General features: G+C 40.6%; 1 protein-coding gene across 1 annotated transcript in view; it reads right to left on the bottom strand.

Annotated features, from left to right (window-relative positions):
• The window catches only part of EZR (ezrin), a 36,556-nt gene that overhangs the window by 1,905 nt on the left and 7,754 nt on the right, over positions 1–26,897 (bottom strand). Inside the window, exons 2-11 of the mRNA XM_021540425.3 lie at positions 17,303–17,386; positions 12,476–12,571; positions 11,413–11,687; positions 10,528–10,611; positions 9,746–9,892; positions 6,281–6,377; positions 3,114–3,277; positions 2,092–2,222; positions 1,243–1,403; positions 876–968 (exon numbers count right to left, since the gene is read on the bottom strand). Of these exons, the coding sequence (XP_021396100.1) occupies positions 876–968; positions 1,243–1,403; positions 2,092–2,222; positions 3,114–3,277; positions 6,281–6,377; positions 9,746–9,892; positions 10,528–10,611; positions 11,413–11,687; positions 12,476–12,571; positions 17,303–17,386 (1,332 nt within the window). The remainder of the gene's footprint in view (positions 1–875; positions 969–1,242; positions 1,404–2,091; positions 2,223–3,113; positions 3,278–6,280; positions 6,378–9,745; positions 9,893–10,527; positions 10,612–11,412; positions 11,688–12,475; positions 12,572–17,302; positions 17,387–26,897) is intronic.

The following is a 26,897-nucleotide window of genomic DNA, read 5'->3' as shown; positions in this document are numbered from 1 at the left end:
GGAAAATAAGTGAAAAATATTTAAAATGCATTTCTTGCTTTGAATCAGCTTAATGAACACTTAAATGCTTATAAGTTTGTTTTTTTTTTCCATCTACTATGAAACGCAAGAGAGAATTAAATGTCTGCAACTGATGGTACTCCATTATTAGAGATTTTTTTTTTTTGCTGGGGATGCCATCCTCATCAGCAGTGTAATGTGCAGGGGGTCTGAACAAAGAATATTCTTTCAATAAAACAACCCACAAAAACGTTCTATGGAAAGCTACAGTTATCATCATTCTGTTCTCTATTTGAAGAGCTGTTGGCCAAAGACACACCGGTTCCAGAGAGTAAGAATTTGGGAATATAATTTGGTGTTTTTAGTGCAATTACACACCAGGCAGTCACCTTCCCTGCTGCTGCAGTAGTTCTGCCCTCCCATGTGCACTGGGAGCACCAGTACTCTGAGCCTTGTGTGGCTTTAGTGCAGCAGTTTATTAAAGTCTCTTGATCCAGGTACCAGGAAGCCACCGACAACAGCACATGTTCCTAAAAACAGGTGCCTGCAGTGTGGCTGCATTTGCACCATCTGCTCTTGACTGATGTAATGTTTTCAGACATTATATCAGGGATTACATGCATCATTTATTCATGTGCCCCTTTCTCTCCAAGGTTCCAAGACAATGATCACATTTTTAGGTTTTATACAAGTTTTCATTCTGATTTTGATTGAAGGGTTGTTGGAGGAAAGGTGTGTTTGCAGATGTATTGCACATTCAAGTTTGGTCTTTTTCACTGCTGTACAGATGTTTGAGAAGTCACACCTGGCTAAGAACCACAGTATGTTCTGCTTAAGCACAGAACTTTAGAGCAACTTGTAAAGCAGATACTCACTCTGATTTGCCACTCTTCAACCTCACTTTCTTTACGCTTCCTTGCCTCTTCAAGAAGTGCTATCTTGGCTGTATACTCTGCAAGCTCTGTAGCCTGTTGAATAATAAAATGGGAATTACAAGGGCTCTTAGAAAAAACACCAACCCAATAAAAAAAACCAAACACAAAAAAATACTGTTAACTCTAATAAGATTCTGAATAGGAAACTAAGAACTAAAAATTAGATTGCTTATGATAGAAACGAGTGCCACAATGATGGCCCAGTACCTTACTGCACTATGTTTTCCCCTGGACATGATGGCTTTGTCTTACTCAAGGGCACAGTAATATGCTTGTGTGTCTTGTTCTCAAAATGTATGAGTCTTACCAGCTGTTCCTGGCTCTTTATCTGGTCCATAGTTTGTCTCTCCAGCTCTTCTTTGGCCTGCAGAGCTGCCAAACGGTCAGCTTCCAGGCGTTCTGCCTCCTCCTGGGCCCGTTTCCTCTCCTCCTCCAGCTGAATGGCTCTTTGGATCTGATCTGACAGCTCTGCAAAGAGACAGATCAATGTGGTTAGTCTACAAGTCTGGTCAAAGCTAAGGAACTTCAGTCTCCTAGGTAACTGCAGAAGTCATGACAGGACTTTACTCCAGCTTGGAATACTCCCTTCACTGTGCTCCTCAAAGTAATTATTTGCATAATATACCAAGTAACTGGATTCAGAAGTAGTCAGATGCACATTGTAACTAAATCTTCTGCAAGATGTTTGCGTTGAAGTCTGTAACATTGACATGACTCTGCTGCCATTAATTGACAGTTTGCTGCATGGACAGATGTCGCTGCCTCCAATGTGTTCTTCTGTGCATTGAAACAGAAGTTTCCATTTCACTGGAAAGATTTGTTCCCAAAATACTTTTTCTGTTGGGAGTTAGTAAAAAGTACTTGAGGGCTGGACTCTTGCTCACTGCTGGAAGAGGCTGCGCTACTTAAGTCCTCCTGGCAACATAGGCAAACAGAGTTCCTGCCCTTCAGTTGCCAAACAAAATCTGCAGATTTTATGCTACTTTCATTCTTGGGATGCACATCTGCACATTTATCTGTATAGGCAGACAGACAGTAGTAAGCCTTGCCAAGCGATCCCAGTGTCACCAGATTTAGGCAAGGCATGGGTAGCAACCCATACAACCCCTCTGTGGAGCACAATATGTGGTCTAGTCTGCCACAACAAATACTTTACCTTTCTCTGCTTTCTGAGTCTTCACTTCATACTCTTGTAGCCTCACCAGCAGCTCCTCCTTCTCCCTCAGCATTTGCTCTTTCTCCCTCTCAATTGTCTCTCTCCTCTTCTTTTCATCTTCTAGTTGTTTCCTGTTAGAAACATATTTCATGCTAGAAGCTCACTTTTGGACCCAAGCTACTGCCAGACAAGAAAGCTGGCTAGGAATCTCTCCAGGCAGCTCAATGGGAAAGTGGCTGCCACAAAACAGGAGCCAGAAGACATAAATAGGCTATTCCTTCATCTCTTCAGAATTTTTGCTCTGTTTTGGATACCCCATTTCAAAAAAGCATTTGTATTTTTGTTGGTTGCCACAGAAATTTAGAATACCAAATAGCTGCTAGACACAAAGAAAAACAGGACTTGTACTGCAAGGCAGAAGAGGTGTAACTTTGTTACTTCTGCCATATGGAAAGTAAAGGAGGTGTGAAAACAATGGCACTGAGGGAATGAGATAAACAGCAAGGTTCATGAGAAAAGCATCATGATTTCTTGAATCATAAGCAACCTGTGCCAGTGGTAGAAATGCTATTTCTTTTTCCTTGCCTGTTAAGGTATCTCCCAGTTCCTTCTGTCTTTACAGCGTACACATATGTGCTCCCTGTGAAGGCTTCCCCTTACTCCCAACCATTCTATGGCCCAGTACATAGATGAGATGCCAGCACTCTGGAGTCAGGAAAGCCCTTCTCTAGGTGCACACCCCCCCACCAGAGCCTGCTGTGCCTTTACTTGTACATTTTCTTGCAGCTCCTGAGGCTGCAGCCAGGACAGCTGACTGCATGGGCACAGGGCCAGGCAGGAAGAGTACTGCAGAACCCCCAAATCCCTGCCCATACTCCAGAGCTCCAGGGCCACATGTGCTCGTCCTGAGCCTGGGATAGCTCAGAGCCTTGTGCCCGGGGATACAGCTGCTTGTTGAACCCTGGCACTTCGGTGTCACTGATTTCTGCCATGCCACATCAGCTGCCTGTATCCACACCCACCTTTCCAGTTGTTTCTGGTGCTTCTCCTCCCGGGCCTGGGCTTTCATCTGCTGCACCTCAATGGTGTCAGGCTTCCTGCGCCGCATGTACAGTTCATGGTTGCCCATGCAGAGCTGCAGAATCCTCTTGTTAATTCTCAGACGAGGGGCGTAAAACACAAAGTCCTAGGAGAAAGACACCACAGTCAGTTTTTTCCAAACACTCTTTCTCCTCCCAGCTAACTGTAGACAGAACATCTTGTCACTAATTTAATTCTAATCCAGACATACATGCAAGGCCATTTAAACACAGCAGTAGGGATTGCAAATATCATCTGAAGCCAAAACTATTGTGATTTATATTCTCCATTTAAAGTCTACATAGAATGTGCAAGTTACTCTTCTTTTAGAGAAAATCCCAGATAGATGAAGTCTCATTTAAATAGAGATTGTTAGCTGTTGCAGAACGTTCTGGGTTGGCAGGTAACCATCTGGGCAACACACAGATGTAGTGTTGAGTAGTTTTTCAGTTTGTGGTTTTGTGACTCAAAGACAGAGCACAAACTACAAATGTAACTTTGTAGAATTTCTTGATCTATGTGAATCAACATTCAAGGCCCCAGGTGATTTTTCAGAGAAAAATGCCTTTCAATATAATTATTTTCTGTTCCATGGAATTTCCTAGTTAAGTTGACCTAAGCTGTTATAAGAGTGTCCAATGAAAACTAATTTTTTAACCACCAACCACATGGGTTATTTGTAGTATCAGGTTGCAGGCTGATACAAAACACACAATATTCTAAAATTTCTGGTTCAGTAAAAAGGACATTCCCAGATTTCTTATTACCTGTCTTATAATCAGACTTTTACAGAAACTATAAATCAGACTAGCTCTTCTAGAAGAACACCAGCTAAGGAAAGGATACAGAGGGCCCAAGTTCACGACCTCCCTGGTAATTTTTCTGAGTCCACAACCACACACATTTACAACATAGTCTGAACTTACACAGTGGATAAACATCCTTGTGCTTTATCTGTGTACTACATGGATAGTGGGCAAGCTGCGACATTGCCACCATAAACCAGTGCCCATTCCTTGGAATTACTCTCCTATGGATTGCCTCACTGCTAGCAAGAGATGGAACCAGGTATGGAAACAGTGATCATGTTTTTAATTGCCTGAGCTAAGAGCACAACTGTGGCTATCTCTGGGAAAACTAGAAGTCACACTAAGCAACTAAAAGCTCCTTAAGTGGTATTAAGATGAATATGCTGACAAAGACTGATTTTCTCCAATGCATTTCCCTAATGCACACACTGGCTGCAGAAGAGGCCATCAGGGCAGTGTGCTGTGCTCTCCCACTAAATCCTGCCAGAGCCATTCCGAGGCTCACAGGTCTGATCCTGATAATTGTGACTGTAAGCTGCTCATCCAACCTCCTACTTCTGAAAAGTAATTGTAAAAACAAACAGTTTGTGCATATTGTGATGAACAGATCCTGTGCTGAGGCAAAACTCACTTACATGGAAGTAAATACTGAAGGTATGGACGGTGCTTGCTTTTGTCATTTAAGGCCATAATCAAGGGGCACAACATTAAAATACAAATATAAAAGAATTCCTTTCTTTCTTCTTCCCCAGCCTACCCCAGATCTCACACAACTGGGAGAACTGCACCTTGATGTTTTAAAGATAATGTGCTGAAGATCTTGGAGTATACAAAGCCCAAAAATTAAAAAGCTTATCCTGGGCAAGGTGCCACAGGACTCTGCCCTTTACATTACTGTAAATTTAAACACAGGCATATAGAATCCTCCAAATTAAAAGAGAGCTTCCACTTGGGTGGACTGAGTATTTTGCTGTAATTATAATGCCTGCCTTTTTAGAAGGAGACACAAGCACACAAAAAGAACCAGACAACTTTCTGAATACTCAAAATGAGTGCCCAGGTAAATCCTTATTTTAGGCACAGCTTTAAACATACCACCAGCCAGAGGGAAAATAACAATTGACAGGGAAGGAGGAAATATAACTAAGGTTTTCAATGCTTACATGTTTCTGTACCAGCCTTTTGCAAGCCCTCCATTTCAAACTCAAATTTTCTCTTTGGGGAGTGGGTGGCAAGCTATGATCTGTGTTTGTAATTATGTACAAAACATGCAAGAGGCTCTTCTATTGAGAAAAACATGCCTGACAGACCAGCTTTCTGTCTCTGGGGAGTTCTGTTGTTTTCACTAACAGCATTTCTGAAAAAAAGCTCCTCTCCCCCAGGTTCTTATCTGGGGGAAGGAAGAAATCCCTGCAGTACACAGTGCATTAGTATCCCTTAAATTACTGGGAGGATCTTTTTCTTTTAGAGATATTTATAAGCCATCATCCTTTGCCAAAGCCAGGCTGCTTATTATTTCTCTGGGCTGTACTTACCCACCAAGGCCAAGTAGTGGGGTTGGGGAAGAGCAGAGGAGGTCTTTCTCAACTACTCCAATAATTTCACAAGACTGACAAAATGACATCCACCTATACCAGTTATTCCACCTTACATTCTCAACAGGTCAAAGTAAGTTTCTAATTCCTCACTAAAAGAACTCTGAAAACATACTTTTAAGTATTGAAAAGCAACATTCACAGGTAGCTATATTTCAGCTCTCCACCAAAGTCATATCCCTGAGATTTACCTTGGTGTTCAAGAAAGTCAATTAACATGACATTGTACTCTGTCAGTAGTGTGGAAGTGAGCAGTGATGGATGGGAAGCCATATGTATCTGTGTGGTTTTGCAGTAGCATTTGAACTATATCTGTAACTTCTTTAATTAGGTATTTTTAAATGAAAAAACAAAAATAAAATTTACCTATCAGCTTGCATGCACTGAAAGATATGCAGAGAGGACTCACAGAACTAGTGAACTAGCAAAGAATCTCAAATTTGAGCATGCAGTTACCCAGTTTACTACAATCAAAAGGACTCTGCAGTTGTAAAATCCTTATCTTTTTCCACATTAGCTTCACTATCAGCTCTTCATTTATGCTGCACAGAAAAAAAAGCAGGTCTAAATACACTCTAATTACAAATGCTTATTTTGCATCTAGAATATCTGCAGCTTTCTTCTCTCCAAGACTATTTTATTTTGAGATGAAACAGTATCAGTTTTCATATGCAATATCCAGTAGTCCCTTCTAGCTATACTTACTGGTGCCTTCTTGTCAATAGGCTTTATAACAAACTTCTTGTCATTGAAAGAGATGTTTCTGATTTCACTCCAGGGGAACCCAATCTTCGGGGTTAGTCTGGAAAGAAGAAAAACTTGTTTTAAGGGATGATGCAATAAACATTTTTCCCCTAAATTACTTCCAACACCTGTGGAATGCAATGCTTCACAAAGCTTTCCTGAAAGAGAATTCCCAAAAGAGACAGTAATTGACCCAGAATACCACAGGGAATAGGAAAAGAAGCCCAGTAACCTCTCTTACTGAGTCTCTTCTCATTTTCATCAGCCACCCTACTGACCTTTGGCTATGTAATAGGGATGGACTCTACTGAAGCCACATGCTCAGCTGCTTTTAAGCTTACTTCTTTCAACTCTGGGCCCAAAATCCACAGCATGAAGACTTTATGTGCAGTGCTTCCTTGCACTTGCACAGGCCTCTCACACATCATGGGACGCATAAGCCAAAGTAACTGAGCTGCTCCCCACACCTTACAGCACTCACAGGCAAGCCTTCTCTGCTGTGTAAGACCTAGCCCAGTCACCTCCATGCTGCCTTCACTCTGAAGTGCTGGACAGGCACCATTAGTAGGAGATGACTTATTTTCTTTTGTTTCACAGAATGGGTCTTGTTGCAAGGGACCACAGAGGATCATCTGGTCCAACCTCCCTGCTCTAGCAGGGTCATCCCAGAGCACATGGCACAGGATTGCATCCTGAATGCTTCCAGTCATGGAGACTCCACAGTCTCCCCGGGCAAGCTGCTCCAGTGCATGGTCACCTGTACAGTAAATAATGTTCTTCCTCATATTCAGGTGGAACTTCCTGTGCATCAGTGCCTGCTCCTTGCCCCATTGCTCAGCACCATTGAGAGAAGCCTGGCTCCATCCTCTTGACCCCCTCCCTTCAGATATCTCCTCCCCTAGATCACAGGCAAGATTAGTAACAAAGGGCCCTGTTCTTTCCTTCCATACAAACTGCTCTTTCAGCCCATCCCATGAGTCACCAAGTGGAACTTTACTCACTGGTCATGCAGTGAGCTGTGCCACGTGGCTCCCCACTATTGAAAAGCTCCCCTATGAAGCAAAGGGCAAGATTCAGACTCCCAGCTCTTCCTCGCTGCTGAGGAGTCCAGGTCTGTTGATTTGTTTGAAATTTTTCTATATGACTCACTAAAACCTTGAGATTTTCCTCTGCCTTAATTTCTCCAGAGTCTCGCATACAAAAACCACCTAGTTTGTCATGAGATCAAATGTTTCTGAGCCATTCCAATACTTCACCTTCACACACCTGATCAGCTCTGCAGCAAGTTCTGGCATCACAAGGACTTGTGCATTTGACTGTAATAAAGACCTTTTATTACCCCAATCAAATATTTTCTTTTTATATTTAATATCACATTATTATTCTTTTATTCTTCTCCTAGCAAGGGAGGGTATAGTTTCTAGAGATAGCTGTTAATGATTAAGAATTGTGCCTTATGTAAAAAATAATACCAATAAGCAATCTTCTTGTTATTCTCTAACCCCTCCAATATATGTGTCTCTGTCACAATTATTCTTGCAAATTATTTGAAGGTACAAGTATTTAATGTTTAGCACTTAGAGAAATGTTTCATCACAGTGGACCACTCAAATTCTGTAAGAATTCTATGGAGCACATTGATTAAAGAAAAAAAGAGCAATTCTGGGAGGAATTTCACTCATTGTCAAAGATATGGAAAACTACTACATGAAAAGATTTTGCTGGGTCCAAGCACAAAAAAAAACCCCTTGCTTCATTTAAATTCAGATATCCAGAATAAAATTCACCCTCTTCAGAAATATCCACTCCCTAACCTCTAACTCAACTGGTAAGATTATGCAATAGTGTGTGTGTGTGTAACATTAAGAACTGTAAAGAAAATTATTTGATTAGACTAAGATTAACTAATTACTCCAGTCTTCATCACATTAGTACAAGTGCTTAAATCATAGATAATACAGTATGACAGACAACTAAAATAATTCACTCATTAGTAAGTTCTACTGCAGAATCTTCCCTTTAATGCAGGAAAAATAGAAGCTTGAATATACCTAGAAACAGGACATTGATATGCACTGCAGTATAGAGGCTCACACACCTACAGCACAGCCTCATTTTCCTCACGTTAAACTTCAACAATGAAATCTCTTCTTCATCGCTGCCCTCAGTCCCCAAACTTTGCACCTACAAACCAGAGGTGCCATACACATTACTATTTTTCTAGTCCCCACATCTGTTGGAAAGACTTAATTATATAGTAACAAGAGTTACAGCAGAAATAAGCAGTTTATTCCAGCACTGTATTTGTTTTGCAAACACTCTTGATAGGTCTTCACAGTCAATGGCTACACTCTGATTTCTGCAGCTCGAAAAACCTGTTTGTGTGACCATGGTTACATAGCAAGACCAGTCATTCAAGACTGAAGTATTACATGAGCGAAACTACTTTTCTTTCAAGTGACACTCCTTGTTTTCTGGGTGACAGCCCATATTAGCATTGCAGAAAAGACTGCCTTCCTCTTTGCCTTATCAACAGAAGATACAGAAACTTCCAATTAATATCTTGGTTGCATTCAAAGCTTTTCGGAGGCAAAGATGTAGAACAGGTGAAATCTATTCTGTATTTCAATGATAATCTGTTACAGATTAGTGACATGAAACAAAGATTTGCAACATCGAGGAGAGGAAAAGAAAGCAGTCTTGACAGCAATGCTTCATCTAAAAAATATCTATTTTAACTCCCTTCAATCCTTCAGTTGCAGAGTATTAGGAGAGACTAGCAGGCTTAGACACAGATGTTCTCACCTTCTTATTATGTTTATTTATAGATGTAGTCTATCATTTCCCACCTACTATCCAATTAATAATGGCTCTGCCTTTACCAGAAGGGCTGATTAAAACTATGCATACTTCAGTAAGCCCTCATTTCATTCCTTATTCACAGTAACTATATAGGTTAGCCTCTCCCTGGGTGCTGGGTGTCACCCAGGTTTGCTTTTGTGTCCACCCCATAATCTGTCTTTTTCAGAACCAGGCACCTGAATGCATATCCATCATTAACTTCAGGATAGGAGTTTCCTTAGGTGTCCGAACACTGCAAATACCTTAGCCTAGCCAGTTTCTCGTGTTGTGGCCACTGATGGCAAAACTGGTGACCTGGCTCAAGGAAAAGCCTGGTAAACTCCTCAGTTCAGGATTCAGCTCCACCACTAAGCACGATTATGAAGATGGCATTGTACAACTGACATCTTTATACAGCAGGTAGTGTTAGCAGGCCAGGAAAGACATGAAAGCACAAGTGATGTGAAAGCCCATTTCCTAGCTTCACCTACTCATCCAAAATTGGAACACAAGCATTCCTGTAAATGAAGAATGTCCTGTACCAGCACTCTTTGGAAGATCAGAGGCAAAAAAAAAAAGTCTTACTTATCATCCTTTTCATAGATGTTGAGCCCCAAGGCATCGACCCCCAACCAGAGGTCAGTTCCTTTCTTATTCTTGATTTCAAAGTAGTTGATTCCATACATCTCCAGGTCTTGGGCAATCTTCAGGTATTCCAGCATGGCATTCTCTCTGATTGAGACAGGAAAAAGTCAGATAAATGAGAAACCAACATCTGCTCTGTGTCATAAACACAAACACTTCAGAAGAAAAAAAAAAAAATTCCTAAACCTCACTTCAAACATAGAGTTAAAACTGAACATTCACCATTTAGGATTCACTTTAGAGGTTATGATATCACATCTACGAGCACACACATGTAATATTGCTATATACCAATCCCTAGGATTTCCAGACAGAAAATCAGCAACATTCACCTCTCTCAGCACTCCTCCTTGTCTCAGGGTACAGTGGTACAAAAGGTCTAGGATCTGAGCTTTCTCCAGCTGTCAATGCAAATGCTTCAATGACTGTAAGGTTTGACACACACCTTTACACTTTCTCACTTAAAGCTATCACTAATACAATGTGCACAGGTCCAAGATTTTCAGGAAGCCACACTGTTCTCAGCACCAGTACAAAATATACTTCTGTGTTTTACCATGTGATTCAATACTGAACTAAAAAATACACACCAGGAGTAGGCTCACACAGGCAACTCAGAGTCTAAACCATAGACTAACAAAACCATGATGTAAAAATGCAAATTTAAGGTAATCAAACAAACAGCAAGGTGATCAGCCCAAGGACCAACACAAAACACTCACTTGAGCATGCCACTGTGCTCAGCGTGCCACACCTGGATCCGTTCCTCCCACTGCTCTCTGGAGAGTTTATGCTGGTCCATCACCCTACACAAGGAAACAGATATCAGCAAGATCAGATGTTCTGCAGTATCCACTGATGGTAATCTTTGCTATAATCTTACTCTCACCCTGATGGAAGCCTTACTGTAGCCAAAAGGAAGACCCTACTCAGCCCAAAGATGTTCTCTTTGAGAACAGCAGAGCAATTCAGAATGAGCAATAACCCTCTGCAAAGCCTTTCTGGTCACTGACCAGACTCAGAAGTATAAGCAAAACTCTGAAAACAAATCACACACATACTGTAGACACCAGGGGATTGCAGCAAAGCAAAAGTTGGTGCAATCCCAGGAATTAGACATTGCTGCAGTGTCATCAGGAAGGGTAAACAAAAGCCATTGGTCTGATAACATCCACTGATTCTGTGTGGGGATGGACTGTGTAGCCGCAAAAATATGTTTTCTACATGCAAGTTTTTTATTACTGTACTGTAGGATTAAGAACACAGAACCCAACCTTCTTCAAGAATGACATATTCTTGGCTTAATGCTGCCCATTTCTTCTTAAAGAGGAAACATTCTTACTGCCACAGTTATCAGCACGGCAGCAGTGTTTAAGAAATAAAAGCTAAAAACAAAACTGTATTTCCTCTCTAACCAACCCAACCCAAGAAGAAGCAAAAACATACTCAAATATGACAGGTAGAAATAAAATAAGGGAAAATCACAATTATGTACAATTCAATTAGGAAAAAAAAAGCCAAATATACTTTTAAATAAAACTCTTTACATTTAAATAGAATTCAAATTTTAAAAATTTTAAAGAGACTGCATCAGCCAATTCCTTCACCTTTGGGGGATCAGACGCTCTGAATTGAGGTATCCAGGCTTGTGCACTTCTTTGTTGTAATCTCCAAATTTGGCCTGCACAGCATAGGAGCCAAGAAGTACTGCTGTTTCAGGAGGACAGTAGATCTCATCACTGAGGATCCCTTCCTTCACCTGCAGGAAGAACAGCTTCTGCGTGATGTCCTGAATCAGCTCTTCGGACACATCCTCTGGGAAGAACTTGGCACGGAATCTGAACTGGAGGGGATTCTCCTTTCTGATTTCTTGAGCAGAAACCTGAGGACAGAGGTGACACCACAACTGAGCAGGTGGTTTTTTGCAAACAATAGAATAGATTGCTTTTAGAGAGAAGAAAGAATCTGGGGCATTTGCCATAAGAGGGGAGTGACTGGCAACTCTTTAGTGGAATTCCTTAATTCTGGCTGCTTACAGATAGGAGAGAACATGAGGGAGATGCATTATGTTTTCCAACTAAGCCAGTTAAATCCTGTTTGTACAGCAAACACTGGTCACTGGAAAATGATCTACCGTGCTGTATCAGATAGCAAACCCACCTAGTACTGTGTGTGTCTGACAGAGAACAGCCCCCTGACATTAAACAGGTGTGTTGCCGACTGGTGCATCAAGAGAAGCAGTTCATGCCCTCAGAGCTGGGAATACAAAAGCAGGAGCACATCAGAGGCATAACCACTTGACTACCCAGCTTGCAAGTGCCTCTTCTCCAATTAGCACACCACTGATCCTGCACAGGCAGGACCTAAGCCCATCTTCAGCCAAGGTGCTCCTCCAGCCACAGAAAATGAAGTTGCTTTCTCCCAACAAAGTACAGTATTGAGGGGCTGCTGCACATCTGGCAAATGCTTCCTGCAACTCAGAGAATGAAAGGGCTTCTACCATGCCATACCTCATGGAGATCACAGTGTTATCTCTAAAAACAATCCTGGAATTATGAAAATTAGGGCACAATCAACAGCAGGCACAAGGTGTGTAAAGTTGCAGCCAATAACACACCAGGAAACATACAAGCTTTAACCTTTGTCCAGCAATTAGCCCAAGTCTGTTACCTTTTTATCAAGCTTCAGCCAAGTTTGGAATCCTTTGTTGTCCACATACTGAAGACCAAAGTACCACACTTCTCGCAAACCTATGGTTTTGACCACCTGCAACAGAAAGGTAAAAAAGAAAAAGCTATTGCAGGAAAAACTTTACTTGAGATCCAGGTATCCTTTCGAGTCCCACATCCCCTGTGATGGGTGCAGGCAACAACCTAAACCTACTCACTTGGTATCTCTTAATTTCACCTTGCAGACAAAGATGCCATTGTAGATTATGATGACAGCATAGGCTATGATATTTGTCCCACCCAGTTTCTAGAAGATGATGATCTTGGGGAAAGCAGGTGAGACAAACAGCAAGTGACAGACCACCAACTGCTAGACTGATACACATGTAGCAGGTGGGGTTTCTGCTTGCTTTTATCTACTGACCCATCTTAAAACTACTTAGCGAAGCAGATGAGTTATGTTACCAAAGTTTTTGGTAGGATAGTATCTAATGGTATTAGTATTAACTACAACTACCTAGCAGTACTAATGGCTCAAGTGACCTTGTCTGCCAGTCACCAGAGACTGTTCCTTCTAGAAGAAGCAACTGAGAGGTGCCTTATACCACTGCTGTGATGCTCTGAGAGTTAAAACAAGATGCAAGTATTCTCAGTCACGGTTATTATTTTTTTAAGCTCCCCAAAAGGCTGAGTTTATAAAGGACAAAAATATGTCAATGTCCCCACATTAGGACAAGTTTCATTTCATATATTGTAAATACTAACCAGCTGAAAGACACAGAAACACCATCCATTGACTGGATGGTGCACTTACTAGAAAAGCAGTCCTGTTTGGACATGTTACATTTCCTCAGTGGAGCATACAGTGAACAAGTTCATGATCTTCACCTACTCTTGGCAGCTTGTTCTTATAGCCAACTGCTTGGCTGCCAGCTCATCTACCTGTAAAACTGTGCTCTAGACACAGCCAAAATCTGCAAATATCTATTACCTACATAGCTGGATCACTTCTGTTGTGTTATTGCAGAGTAGCCCCTCAAAAAGTGATGTAGGCATCACTACCAAGAGCTCAACTGAGTGGAAGGCAAAGAGTAGTTAAAACCTCTTAGTGAGTCAGGGAAGTGTAACAGACTTGGGACTGTGTAGTTACATGTGCTTCAAGAAGTCTAAGATGTTGCCCAAGCATCTGTTTCACCTCCACATTTATGGTATTGCTGGAGACACTCTGACTGGAGAGCAGATTTGACAGAAACAATGTCACATTAGCTAAGACTAACTAGAGTTTATCAAAAAGACAATAAAACCCACCAATCCAAACAAACCCAAAAAAACCCAAACCTGGTGTCCTTTTAAAATAAGAGCTGGGCTCTGTAAATAATTCAGCTTTTACTTGACTAAAATTCCTTTTCCCTCCTCCCTCAAAGTGACTTGTTTCATCATGGAAGAGACACATTTTCTGACAGCTGGATGTATTTTTATGAAGTCTAACAGAAAACCAGGGGTATGTTGAATATGGTACTTCCTGTTGCACAAAAGAATGTTGCAACTTTGTTAAAATAAAAAGTTGCATAAATCAAGCAGTTATCAGGTCATTATCTCTGAATGTCTCTTCTAAGAGAGTTAGAAAGCTTTCATAAATCATGACCCCTCAAATTCCTCCCAAAACCTAAAAGCAAGGAAGGAGAAAGCATTAAGCTAAACTTCATAATTTGACTGTTTGAGTTTCAATACAAAGAACAAGGAATGTTTTAGCCTGTCCTGGGAAATGCTCTGTAAACTTCCTCCATGGCAAAACAAGGAAGAAATAAGAAACAAGAAGAAGAAATAACATACAAGATGAGAGACACCTCCTCTGCTTCCTCAAATGCATGAAGCCACAAATCTTGAGTCTTCCCATTCCATCCAGTTATGCATTCATTTCCAGAAAATGCCAGTTACCCTCTCCTCAGTTTGAATTTCTTTTACTCATGGTCAGGAAGGCACTTGACTACCTCGGAGATACTCCAGCCAGCTGCAGAGTCCACTGGGTAGGTTCTTGGGACACCTCAGACCTCACTGCCGCAGAAACTCTGCACAGGACTGGCTTGACTGGAGAGGATCTTAATATTCACAGGTTTCCACTATTTTCCTTCTCCTGTAAAAGCTAGCTGACAACCAGGTCAACAAATCACCTTGTAGTTTTTAAAAATAGCATGCTTCTTCAAAACCCTCACAGTGGTTCTGCAGTTGCAGTTGGGCCACTCCCCATACCTGTGAAAACCTGTTGCCTCCACAGGCTTTATCTGAGCATAAACTCCACCTGAGATAAGGGCCTAGTGAAAGGCTTGCTCAACAGAACTGAAGAGAGAATGTATGGTCTTCACCTTTTCTGGTTTTGTGCTGCACAATTCTACCTCAGCCTTCCCTTCATATGAAGAAGTATCCTCCAACAAGGTATGAAATATGGATAAGAATTTCCAATCACAGGTTTTAAATCCGTGCCAGTGGATATAAGAAGCAAATCTCCATGAGGAGTAGGTCATCCCAATTGTGCACTAAGCATTCTTCAGAAATGCCAAAGTACCCAGACAGCAAGCTAAAATAGAAGTATCTTGAATCTGAAACATCCTGCCTTTTCTATGTTCTCAGCTGAAAGCAGAGACAGTAGTTTCTCTTCTGCCAGACAGATGACCCTGACTCTGAACAGATGTAAGCAATAGTAAATATATATGGAGAAGAGGCTTTAAGTAATTTGGATTTTCATATTGATGGAGATAAAATCCAATTTCTCTATTTTGGATTAACATGAAAGGGCCGGGGAAAGAAGTTACTCTGATGCCATGGTGATCAGCATGAATGGAATCATAGAATGGCCAGGGCTGGAAGGGACCTTTAAGATCATCTAGTTCCACCCCCCTGTCATGCACAGGGACACCTTCCACTAGACCAGATTGCTCAAAGTTCCATCCAAGCAGGCCTTGAACACTTCCAGGGTTGGGGCATCCACAGCTTCTCTGGGCAACCTGTTTCAGTGCCTCACCACCATCACAGTAAAGAATTTCTTCCTTATATCTAATCTAAACCTGCTTCTTTCAGTTTGAATCCATTCCCCCTTGCCCTGTCCCTACACGCCCTTGTACATAGTCTCTCTCCAACTTCTTTTAGGGTTCCTTTCAGGCACTGGAAGGCTGAAGTTACGTCACCCCAAAGCCTTCTCTTCTCCAGGCTGAGTAATCCCATTTCTCAGCCTTTCCTCATAGGTGAGGTGATCCATCTCCCTAATCAACTTGGTGACTCTCTCTGGAAGATTGAGCAGCAGATACTGGTTCCATAAAAATGCAAGTTTCAAATGCATTTCAGCAAATTTCCAGTCAAAGAATCATAGAATATTCTGAGTTGGAAGGGACCCACAAGGATCATCAAGCTGAACTCTAAAATGAATGAACCATGGGGATTGAATCCTTCGCCTCTGTGTTCAATGAGTACTTGATGTTTATCCCACATCAGTAGTAATCAAAAGTAATTAGATTTAATGCTAAACACAAGCTGGAGTACTTGGTTTTGTACTGTGAAGTTCTGCAGTGATTAGTATTTGATTTCCTTCTTTCATTCCTTTCAAGAACTCACTAAAAGCTTTTTTTCCTTTGTTGGGGGTTTGGAATTTCATTTTTTTTAAACTGGTTTGTTGTTTGTTTTGGGGTTTTCTTTTTAAGTACTTCTCAATGCACAATTGCCTTAAGGCCTAGCAAGTTCTAGTTAACTCACTGAAACAAGAAATTGTATCAACAATACCTCAGAAGGAATGGACCTTATTTAGCCAGTACTGCCCGCTTGAGTAGCAGTAGCTACTCAACTACAACCACCCTTAGATATCAAGGTTAGCAGGTACAAGGGCAGCAGTTAACAGCAAGTAACAGTTTGTGAACATGTTGAAATGTGTGACTGAAGTCTGCATAGACCAATTCTTATTCTTCAGGACTAGAGGAGAAATGGCTAGAAGCAATTATTTTCTTTTATTTTTTTGAGTTTCAGAGCAAGTAAATGTTTTTCCGCTAAAATCTAGGCCTTACTTCAGAATTCTGTAACAGCAAGCTACTTAAGTAGTTATTAACAAAGTTTCACAAATAGCACACAGTTTGTTTTAGTTGTCTTTATCTGATCTTTGCAGGTCCATCTTCAAATAAACCTGTATATTGTTAAAGCAGTAACAGGAAGAATAACAGTACAGGAGGAAAGTCTTGGCCACTCAAACCCTCCACTTCCCTGGGAATCCCTGAAGGCAGGCTGCACTAATCTGCTCCATCCTGCTGCACAGGGGCTTCTTACAAGGCATGTTGTCTGTAAATGCTGCACAGAGATCACAAACTCTTCTGGTTTTCCAGTATTTTGACAAACTCAAACACCTGTGGTAAGTGGTTCCTCAAACCCAGCATTTGAATTAATGCAGCCATGCCAATGCCCTCATCAGCCACCTGAATACCTGATTCTGAACAGTTTTATGCATAAGAGAAACACTTCAACCTTAGAAGTTAAGAACTATGTAAGAGCTAAGCAGTACTTCGAAGCAAGAGGTACATTTTTACATGCTACCTATGCTGTCTAAATAATTTAGATCCCTTGTGATAGTTCGTCATCCAACATGCTAGGAAGACATGTTTCACTGCAACATAATGTACCTTAAAGGGTTTTTACTGTGCTGGAATTTAGAGATTTTAGTTCAGACTGAGGCTGTTTGATTAGGAGGTAGAGAGAAGAAAGACAGGTTTGGAATCCAGTCTTAAGAAAACACTATAGTCCAAAACACACTCCAAAATTAAACAACAAGAGTCCACACCAGCCCTTCACTGACCTGGTCAAACAGCTGTTTGCCTGTAGTGTTTGGCTGGATGGCAAACTCCAGCTCTGCATCCATAGTAACAACTCGAACGTTGATCTAAGGAAAAAAACAAAAAGCATTGTTTAAGATGCATTGAAAGTTACTTCGAGGTGTTAACACAGTACTTTGTGTACAAGAATCTCCACGCTTTGATGCACTCCTGTAACCTCTATAACAAACACACTTAAGCCTCAATTAGAATCATGTTATCACACCAGCAAACTTAATTGGGGCACTCATTCTGCTGTTTTAACCAAATTGCTCCACAGGTTTTCCTACTCAATACAGGATTGGACAGATTTTCTGGTTCAACAGGAGAGTATTTTAGACCTGAACCTTTCCAGGCCTAAACCCTCTTGGAGTAAGAGTACTGTTGGTGCACAGTATAGGCACCTGCAGGCCATCCCTTGGATTACGAAAAGCCCTAATGACTAAATTAAATTTAAGACTTATAATTTAACTTCCATTTATATTAGAGCTGGAATTAATCTGAGGTTTTAAAGGCAAAAGGCTGCAGATTATTCTTATAAAGCAATCAGCATTAACCTGATAAACGTTCATTCTTTCCCTTATAAAAATCTATTTAGCACATAAAAACAGCAGTAACAAGTACTGAATGATACTACAGAGCAGGAGTTCAATAAGCTCTTGCTGTCAGTGAAGAAACAACATAACCAGATTTACTGCAATGCACTAGACAGAGGTTACTACTGAATGCAGAAGGCAAGAGTGTTTAAAGACTAGAAAAAGTCTATTAGCAGTTAATCAGGACGCAAAAGCAGCAACTAATCTTACAGGGAATGGCATAAGGATCAGTAAAATGGCAAATCGAGAAAGGATTATCTTCAACTGTTCTGACTACAACTTGCAATATTATTCTACTTCTCAAAAAACCCAACAATCCCAAAACAGATCAAAAAAACCCCAAACATGTATGATTGTGTATTATAGTTATGCTACATGGCCAAGCAACATGTAAGGTACTGGCAGATGAGATTTCATGACAATTTCCCAAAAATTTGTAAATGCCACATTACAGAAAGCCAAGGCTAAGAGACCTGGAGAGCTCTGCACTTCTTTTTCAGTGAGACACTGAATATTTAACTAACCTTCTTTAGTTTAATGGTGGACCTGGCAATGTTAGGTTAATGGCTGAACTTGATCTTACAGATATTTTCCTAACTAAATGATTCTGTGAAGGCATCAAGTATCTTTATAGATACTCTATTCCCACATGACAGAGGATCCTCCCAAAGAAAGATGGCTGAAGGCACTTTCCAAGTCATAGGACCCCAGAACTGAACCAGAGAAGATGACTTAGTGACACCACTTTCAAGCTGCATTTTTAAAGCACTGCCCTTTAAACTAGGACTTTAAAAAAATATCTTTAAATGCAAGATGGAAGAACAAGCAAGAAGGTAAAAGGAGTTCTTGGAAAACCTAACTGCAGCATTTGCGATCATAGCAGAGCACAGAGTTATGCTTAAGGTTTTCTTCCTGTGCCTTAAGAACCAAAGGTTTCCCAAGAAAAGAACCAAAGGTTTCCAGAGAAATGTTTCCAGAGTAGGAAGGGAGGGGAAGTTCAGATATCAAATTCTCTGGAACAGCAAGTCTGCAATTCAAAGATGTGACCTTAAAAAACACCTGTTGCTTAATCCCTCTCAACAATAAATCCCTAATCATACTCTAATCCCTTTCTACCCACCTCAAGAAAACATATGCTCATCGTCTTAGTTTTGTGCTGAGCAAGTTATTTGTACTTTTGGCTGAAACACCATAGAAGTGTAAAATAAGTATCACTTTACTAGCTAAAGAATTTAAAAGAACTTCTTACTCCTTACCAGAAAATCTGCAGAATGCTGGCTGAGTACAAAATTCCAGCTTGTACCAGTATGTATTTTCCTCTATCTCTCCTTAGTGGTTATCTGCTAGTAAAAAAGTTAAACTCCCTAGTCTTGTTTTACTACAACCCTCAAAGAGTGTAGGATCAGCTATATAGTGAGCTATTTTATTTAGTGCATTTAGGTGCTACATATTTCAAGAATTATTTTAGTATTAAGACCAAAAATTGTAGTCATCTGCTTTTCCACTTCAATTTAAAGCCAGAAGCACGCAGGAACATGACTACTTGGTTATCCAAAAAGCTTTCAAGGGCACTTGCGGCCTGCAGTAAAGGTTAATTTCTGTGTTCTTTAAGGGCTGCATAAGCATCAGGACAAAGAGGAATTTCCCTGGTGCCCTCAGACAAACTGCCAGCCACATGACAGGCAGAGCAAGAAGAGACCTTCTGTCTCTTCAATGAGTTAATGACTGCCTGGGAATACCCTTTGAGTCTCCTTCCTGCCCTATTAAGACCTCCTGCTTCTCATCTCCAAATCTCAGCCTTGACTTCAAGAACATAATGATTTTAACAGTGTTTCTAAGTGGATGTCCTACAACCACTCCATACAAGCTTTTAGCCACAGAGAAACTCATAGTAAAGCAGCAAACAGAGCTTAACCCACATGAAACCCTGGTTTAGACAGCCTGGAAAAACCTTCATGTCTGCTACAGTTTGGCACCCAGCTCAGACCAGATGGAACTCCTCATGGCACCAAGATGATTAAATTAACACCTAATGTGCTAACCAATTCAGGTATTGTTGGGGAGGAAAACAGCCAAGAAGTCAAACTAATTTCCATGAGCAACAAAAAGAGGAAGACACTGTTAGGAAAACTTTCACAAATGAAGTCCTGTTCACCCTGTGAAGGCATGTCCTTTATAAGATCCTACCAAATCCTGGAAGTAATCGAGGATAAGGTTGAAGCCATAACAAAAATGAAAACACTTTCCACTTTTCACAAAGTGAAAAAGTTTTTCACTTTTAAGAGCACAAGGGTGTGGAGAGAACAGCACATGGCTGTTATACATGATATAAGGGTTATATTAAAAAAAAATGTGCTTTTATGCACAAAACTCACTAAAAATCCTGGACAGTAAGATGTGACTTTTTTCTTGACAGGCCAATGTCATAACACTTTATTATTCTGGGGGTTGGAAACAGATTCTATTTAAGGTCCTTTCCAACCTTAACTATTCAATAATTCTACTTTTATGTCTGAGGCTACACACTTAAAATGACAAATAGGGCCTTTAAGGTTTGCTTGTGCATGCAAAAACATTACAGAACACAAGTTTCTCCTCTTCCCCTGTCTTAGGATGCATAAAATCGCTAACAAATTTGATCTAGAAGGGAAAAAGCATGCTGTTGAAAGGACAATGCCATCTGCATTAAAAGGAAAAACTCTCCATGCAGCTGAAGAAGTTAGTACACTGAAAGACTGAACACCAGTTCCATGACTTCATACTGGACTGTAGAATTGTCTATCTTACCAATTCGAATAAGAGAATAGAAGATGAAGGCTAGAGCTAGCGAGAGCTTCAGAGTAGAGTTTAAATGATTGCAACACTATGGAAAGCAATGGTAGTTAGAATGGAATCTTCTGTGCTTTAGCATTGCCCTTAAGTCATGCATTTGTTTCTTCTGTTGTCCATAAAACAGTATCTTTTCTAATGTTAAGTCAGTAGATCAATCTGTGGGGCAGGTCCAGCCTTTCAGAGTCCATGCACATCAGTAGAGAAAGTTGAAAAATTAAAGTTAATTAAATTCAGAAACACTCTCTTAAGGAGGAAACTCTTTTAAGCATATCTGGAAGAATCTAGACCTAGATAGGAACCCAACAAGACATTGCCTTTCAACCCCATCCTCTCACAAACACCTGGTTTTCAGGTGCAGTGGACACTATGAACACACAGCTGCAGTTTTTTCTAACATTGGATTCTTGAGCACCTTGGTGCAGAACCAGTATCTGATTGCAGGCAACACGGTATCTTTGAAGTTAACCATCCCTCTGCTGACACTGCAGCTCCACTGAAAAACATCCCACACTAAAGGGAAAAGGGCAGGGAGAACAGGGAGAAAAACCCACTGCTCTCAGACACACCATGCTATTGTGGATATTTTGTACCCTGATGCATGTAATCTAATAGTTCACTTGCACAATAAAATAGTTCAGTGAAACCATGAAGTTGTGCAAGTCATTTAAATAAGACCATACAATTTAATTTCAGTAAATACATATGATAAAGGGCACTAAATACCAACTTTTACCCATTAACACAGGACAAACTGGTACTTAACTGTGTCACTTATCATTATCATTAGGCAGGTCTAAATGCCTTAGACAATGCTCAGGAATGTTTTTGTCATCTTTCCAAGGAGAAAGAAAGACCAGAGTCTCCTAAACAGCAGGTTTCCAAGCACGGTATCTTTCCAAGTGGTGACAATTGTCAGTGGAGAAACCTAGATAGACATGCCTTGTTTATTCGGTCACTGGATGTCTGGAAATCCCAGGAGTCACTGATACATTTAAGCAAATCAGCCACATTTTGAACTGGTGTACTGCGCAGCACATTCTATGAAAAACAGTGCGCAGAGCTGTTAAGCTTTATTGCGCACACACATACTGTATGGTTACGGACTTGCTCGTGCTGAAGAAATACAGAAGTCTTAACAAGGAGGACACAGTGGCATTAATAATACTATTAAGAAAGTAGTAGCATTAATCCTCACTTCTGCAGGTCTACTCTTTTACCAGGCAAGAAGCAACTACTAATGGAATAAATAATAGGCAAGCTTCTTGACCTGGGCTGCAATGCATCTGCAAGGACAAAGTAATCTCATTTTGACCTTAGCAACCAGAGCTGTTCATAGACGTGTGTAGTGATTAAATATCTGGTAATAGGAAAAACAACTTCATGCAGCAGCATCAGAAAGGCAATTAAACTGCTCTCTATTCTCCCACATTCCATTCAGTAGTGTTCACTGGTTCCAGGTCCAACAACAAAGAAAGATATTGTCCTAACTGATGGAGTAACTGTTGTCCCAGCTCCTGGAAACTGTTATGGGAAAATTTTCAACTTTGAGGAGGGAAAAAAATCCTAGCAGCTTCAGAGCTCAGAGCTAATCTGCTAACACTTCAGTATCTGCATTCTTCTGTCCTCCACAAGTTACTTAAATCAACAGGTAATGGTTCAGGGACTGTGCAGAGAAGATGACTCTGAGAAGGTAAGTAGCACAAATAACACAGAAGCAACTGCAGAAATATTAGTTCAATTTATGGTATACTTAAAAATGTACTTTATGAACACCAGCATATCAAGAACACAACACTTGGAGACAATTCTGTTTCTTTTCTGACAGAATAACCTGCCTGATGGATCAAATAAAATCTAATAACATATTTGATGTGGTGCTATACAACACAGATTAGGCATACAACAAATCTGAGCCATGTGAAATTACAACTAAATGACAAGGTGTGCATCTACATTCTCCACAGCTTCTTTCAGAGCAGGAGACAAATGTCATGAATATCAAGCAAATGATCAATTCCATTCGCTCCTGCAGGATTGCCAAAACACAGCTTTCGTCTCAGCTGGGCTCAGCACTTTCATCTTGCTGGAACTACAGCAGCGACACATATTCTGACCTTTTCCTGTCAAGCCAAGGTCTTGAAAAGGGGATATAAGGATGGTGGGATTGAGGGAATAAGAAAACAAAGTTTTCTCACAGTCCCTGGAAGATGGAGTACACTTACAAGATCATGAACAGCACCTAGTCAAGAACAAGTAAGTCTTTTGGGAGGACAGTGCTGGAATTCAAAGATGTGGTAAGTCTGAAAAATAGCTATAAGTGTTACACTTGCAGAGATAAGAATGGATAAGAGGCAGAGATGAACAAATTACAGGCTTGCAAACAATGGGCTACAGCAGGACTGTAGACAAGAATGTGGTTTATTATAATCCCCAGAAAAACACCACATTTCCTGGTGTGATGCTATTACATAGAGGGAAAAATTACATTCTTGAGTGTATTTGTCACCGGAAGCATTACAGAAGGTGACTATTCTGTTCTGCCTGCCTGATGACTTGCTAGATGGAATGCTGTCACCCAAATATAAATGCTTCTTTTGGAAAGTCTGCACTGATCTACAGGTCAAGTGTTTCTGGGTTGGTTGCCAGTTGGGGGTTTTTTTAATCTGTATGTGTTTTGGGCTTTTTATTTGTTTGTGGGGGTTTTCTGTTTGTTTCAAACTAGATTTTATTTTTAAACATGTCAGTGATCTCTTTCCAAATGGGAGTTGTCTGAAACATTACATGTTTTATATAGAACACTATAAAAACTTCTAAACCCACATGGAGAAAACCAGCAAAAAGCCCTCCTATTCCAGGCTGGGTAACATGACAAGAAACAATAATTGCTGGAGTGGTAAGATTACATAGCCACTTCCATGCAGCCTTCAGAAAACACAAGTCCAAGTCCTTCCCAGTGCTACATTTTTAAGATTTAAAGGATGTCCTAGAACCTGAAATGAGAAGACAAATTACAGACTCACCATTTCTGCTCTGGAGGAAGGAGAATCTGATTCCTATGAGAATGGGACAGGACTGCACAGCCCAGCAATGAAGAAAGCCTTTCACAGGTTCCTCCCCTGCTCCCATGACAGAATCTTCTATGCACTGCCTGCCTAACATGGAGCATTTCAGAGAGGGCAGTGGCAGCACAGCACAGCAGCCATGAGCCTTCCTTTGCACACTGGGAAGCAGTTTGCAGACAAGGAAGAAAAGAGCCTCAGCAGATCACAAAATAGGAATAGGAGACAGCCTCACTGGCATGCCCTTGGGTTGACGAGGCAAGCTGGGTTGCCCCCATTTGACCGACCCAGTTTCTCAGCATACCATGCCGAATCAAAATACCCCTGTGTGAACTGAAGGACATGTTCCATTTCAGATCTCATTGTGTTAAACATTGCTTCCTCATTGCAAATAAATGGGAACATTAAGTCACGTTCCAATGGAATTCCTCAGAGTCTATGAAGCAGTTAGGTATTGCTGCATTTGCAACGGGTAAAATTAGAGCTGAGTAGGCTGGTCTGTGTCCTTAAAACCTTGCTTACCTTCCCAGGAGAGGGAGAAATACCACTGAGGTTAAATTGAGTTGTATATAATAATCTATAATCTAGTAGTTACTTTAAAATTGTCCAGTATGATTGTTAGCCTTAACTACTAGTCAGCTTTAATGCAACAGCTTGCTGAATCATATCTTTGGGGGTAATAGTCCTCAATATTTAAGGAGCAATAGCTGTATCAGTTATGCTTAACTGAAGTTTCTTAAGTTTATCCAAGGCAATAGGAGCCCAGATATTTGCTCTCGTGTATGATGGAAAACATTTATTACTTCTTTTGTGGCAGTTTTTGGGAAGAGAAATAAAGTACTCTGAGGGGAAGCCAAGAAAAATTTTGGAATTAAATCTGAAAGCTATACTTCTGGATGAAGTGGAGGGAGGGGGGTTCATGTGAGCAGGAAAATCTTCAATACCCAGACGAGGGGAGTCATCCAGAAATTCCAGTTTTAACAAAGTGGGTGGAATTTTCAGAATGAACTATCCCCTCCCTGCCTACACACACAAACAGGTCACAAGACAGCAAATCCATGGAGTTCAATACTGCAGCAATGTCACTTAACTCTTCTTTGTAATATAGCATGAAACTGTCCTTATAATTGAACATGAACATAATCCTAGAGTGCAAATTCAAACTTTTTTCATGTTTAGATGTGCAGAAGATACCAAACTAAATTACATACCTATCTCAGTTTCCTTAATAAAGGTCTACTATCTCTTCTGTCAGCATGTAATAACTGCATAGTATGCATCTGTGTGAAAAGTCAAGAAGCAGGCATGACTGCAATTCAGCTCTTTATCTTAGGTCAAGCAATAACACTTTGCATGCCAAAAGATCATTAAGATTTCATGCAGGTGTGGCAAGTGCAAGTGACAGTACATCTCTGATAGCCCTGGTTCCCAAATGCCTAGGGCCCAGACAGACTACCAGCATTCTCCACTTCTGGTCAACTCTGTACAGTTAACAATAACTGCTCAGTGAAATAGTAGAACCATGCAAGCACTCTTCCTAGGAAAAAAAAAAAAAAAAAATCTTTCTCTGGTCACTGAAGATTCCCCCAACTCTTTCCTAACAAGCAAACAGTATCATTCTGTCTCAAGCCAGGAACAAGTTGAAAAACTGAAAGACAGAGGCCTATCTAAAACTTTAAAATTAAATTTTATTTTTTATTAATATGAAATTACCTAGGCACAGCTCTACGTTCTGGCAAGACATAAAGCAATGCAGAGTAAGTCTGAAAGGCCCCAGGATACTGCCCTTGAACAAAGCCCTGAACACTTAAGGAGCCCAGGTGTTTTTCATGCAAAATACTTGCCCTCACTCTATGTGAGGGATGTATTTATACTTTGAACATGATATTACGAAGAAGCAGGAGGATTTATGGTGTTTCATTGAAATACATTAATGTTCACTTTAAAGACTGTCTGATGCTGTATAATACTCCATTAGCATTTTCAGAATATCTGTGTACAAGCAGCAGTCTGCTCTTTAAAGGAGGAACACACAGCCAATGACAACAGGCTCAACATAGCACCACTGCCTGGATGTGTCACTTACCCTCAATGGATGCTAGGATGGATTTAGGAACACAGAGTGCAGTGACAATAGCTCCTTTGTACATAAAGAATAAATACAGAGGAAAGCTATGCGAACTCCTGCATACACAGACTATTTTATCATGACAGCTGTTGCATCTAATTAAACATAATGAAGTTGCAAGACTAAAGCTTTACACATGAAGTTTACAGCAAGTCCCACAAGCAATCCTCAAATAAGCTTTATCTCAAGAAGTTGCTCAGAATCCAGAAAAGATCAGATCTTCTGCTGCCTTCTATCAGAAACATAAACATGGGGCCAAGTGCAGATAATACAGAGTTTATCAAGTTTTATCATAACTTCATAGTCTTTTAAATAATTTAACATCTCAAATATTTACACCACATAAAGAAATATCATCCTTCTGCAATCCCCTTGATGGAAAAGAAAAAATAAATAAGTATCTTACAGTCTTGGTCTGGAACACAAACATTTTATGCCTCTGCTTGACTTTTTCACTTGGAAGCAACAAACACACACCTTTCTGCAAAAGGTGAACTCCAAAGTACAAACTCTCAACAACTAGGACAGGATCTGAAGCTGTGAATAATCTAAATAAAAGCTACAACAGCCTCAGAGCTTCCCCTGAATACAAGCACCAATATTGGTGCCTTTTATTCCAATGCTTATACAGAGATCTATGTTCTAGAGGGCAATGTTCATGGAAAACTCAGTGCCATTAGAGAGTCAGAAGTCTGACAGCAGCAACACAGCCTGACAGCACACAGCTCTCAGCACTTTCAATCAACCCTATGGTGGTTGTTCTTCTAGGGTGGAAGAGCAGCACATTACAGGATTATCTGACTTACTCTCCCACAGGACTATGACCCGGGAGTTTAAGGCATCCAAGAAACAACTACTGGAGAAACGTTCTCAGTAACTGTAACTCTTCCAAGATAGAGATACTACAGGATGCAAAGCAGTATTTTTGTCAGGTGTGATTTGGAAGATCAAGGATGCTCAAATA

The sequence above is a fragment of the Lonchura striata genome, chromosome 3 (assembly GCF_046129695.1).
Source record: "Lonchura striata isolate bLonStr1 chromosome 3, bLonStr1.mat, whole genome shotgun sequence".
NCBI lineage: Eukaryota > Metazoa > Chordata > Aves > Passeriformes > Estrildidae > Lonchura > Lonchura striata.
This window is presented reverse-complemented; position numbering and strand designations above follow the sequence as displayed.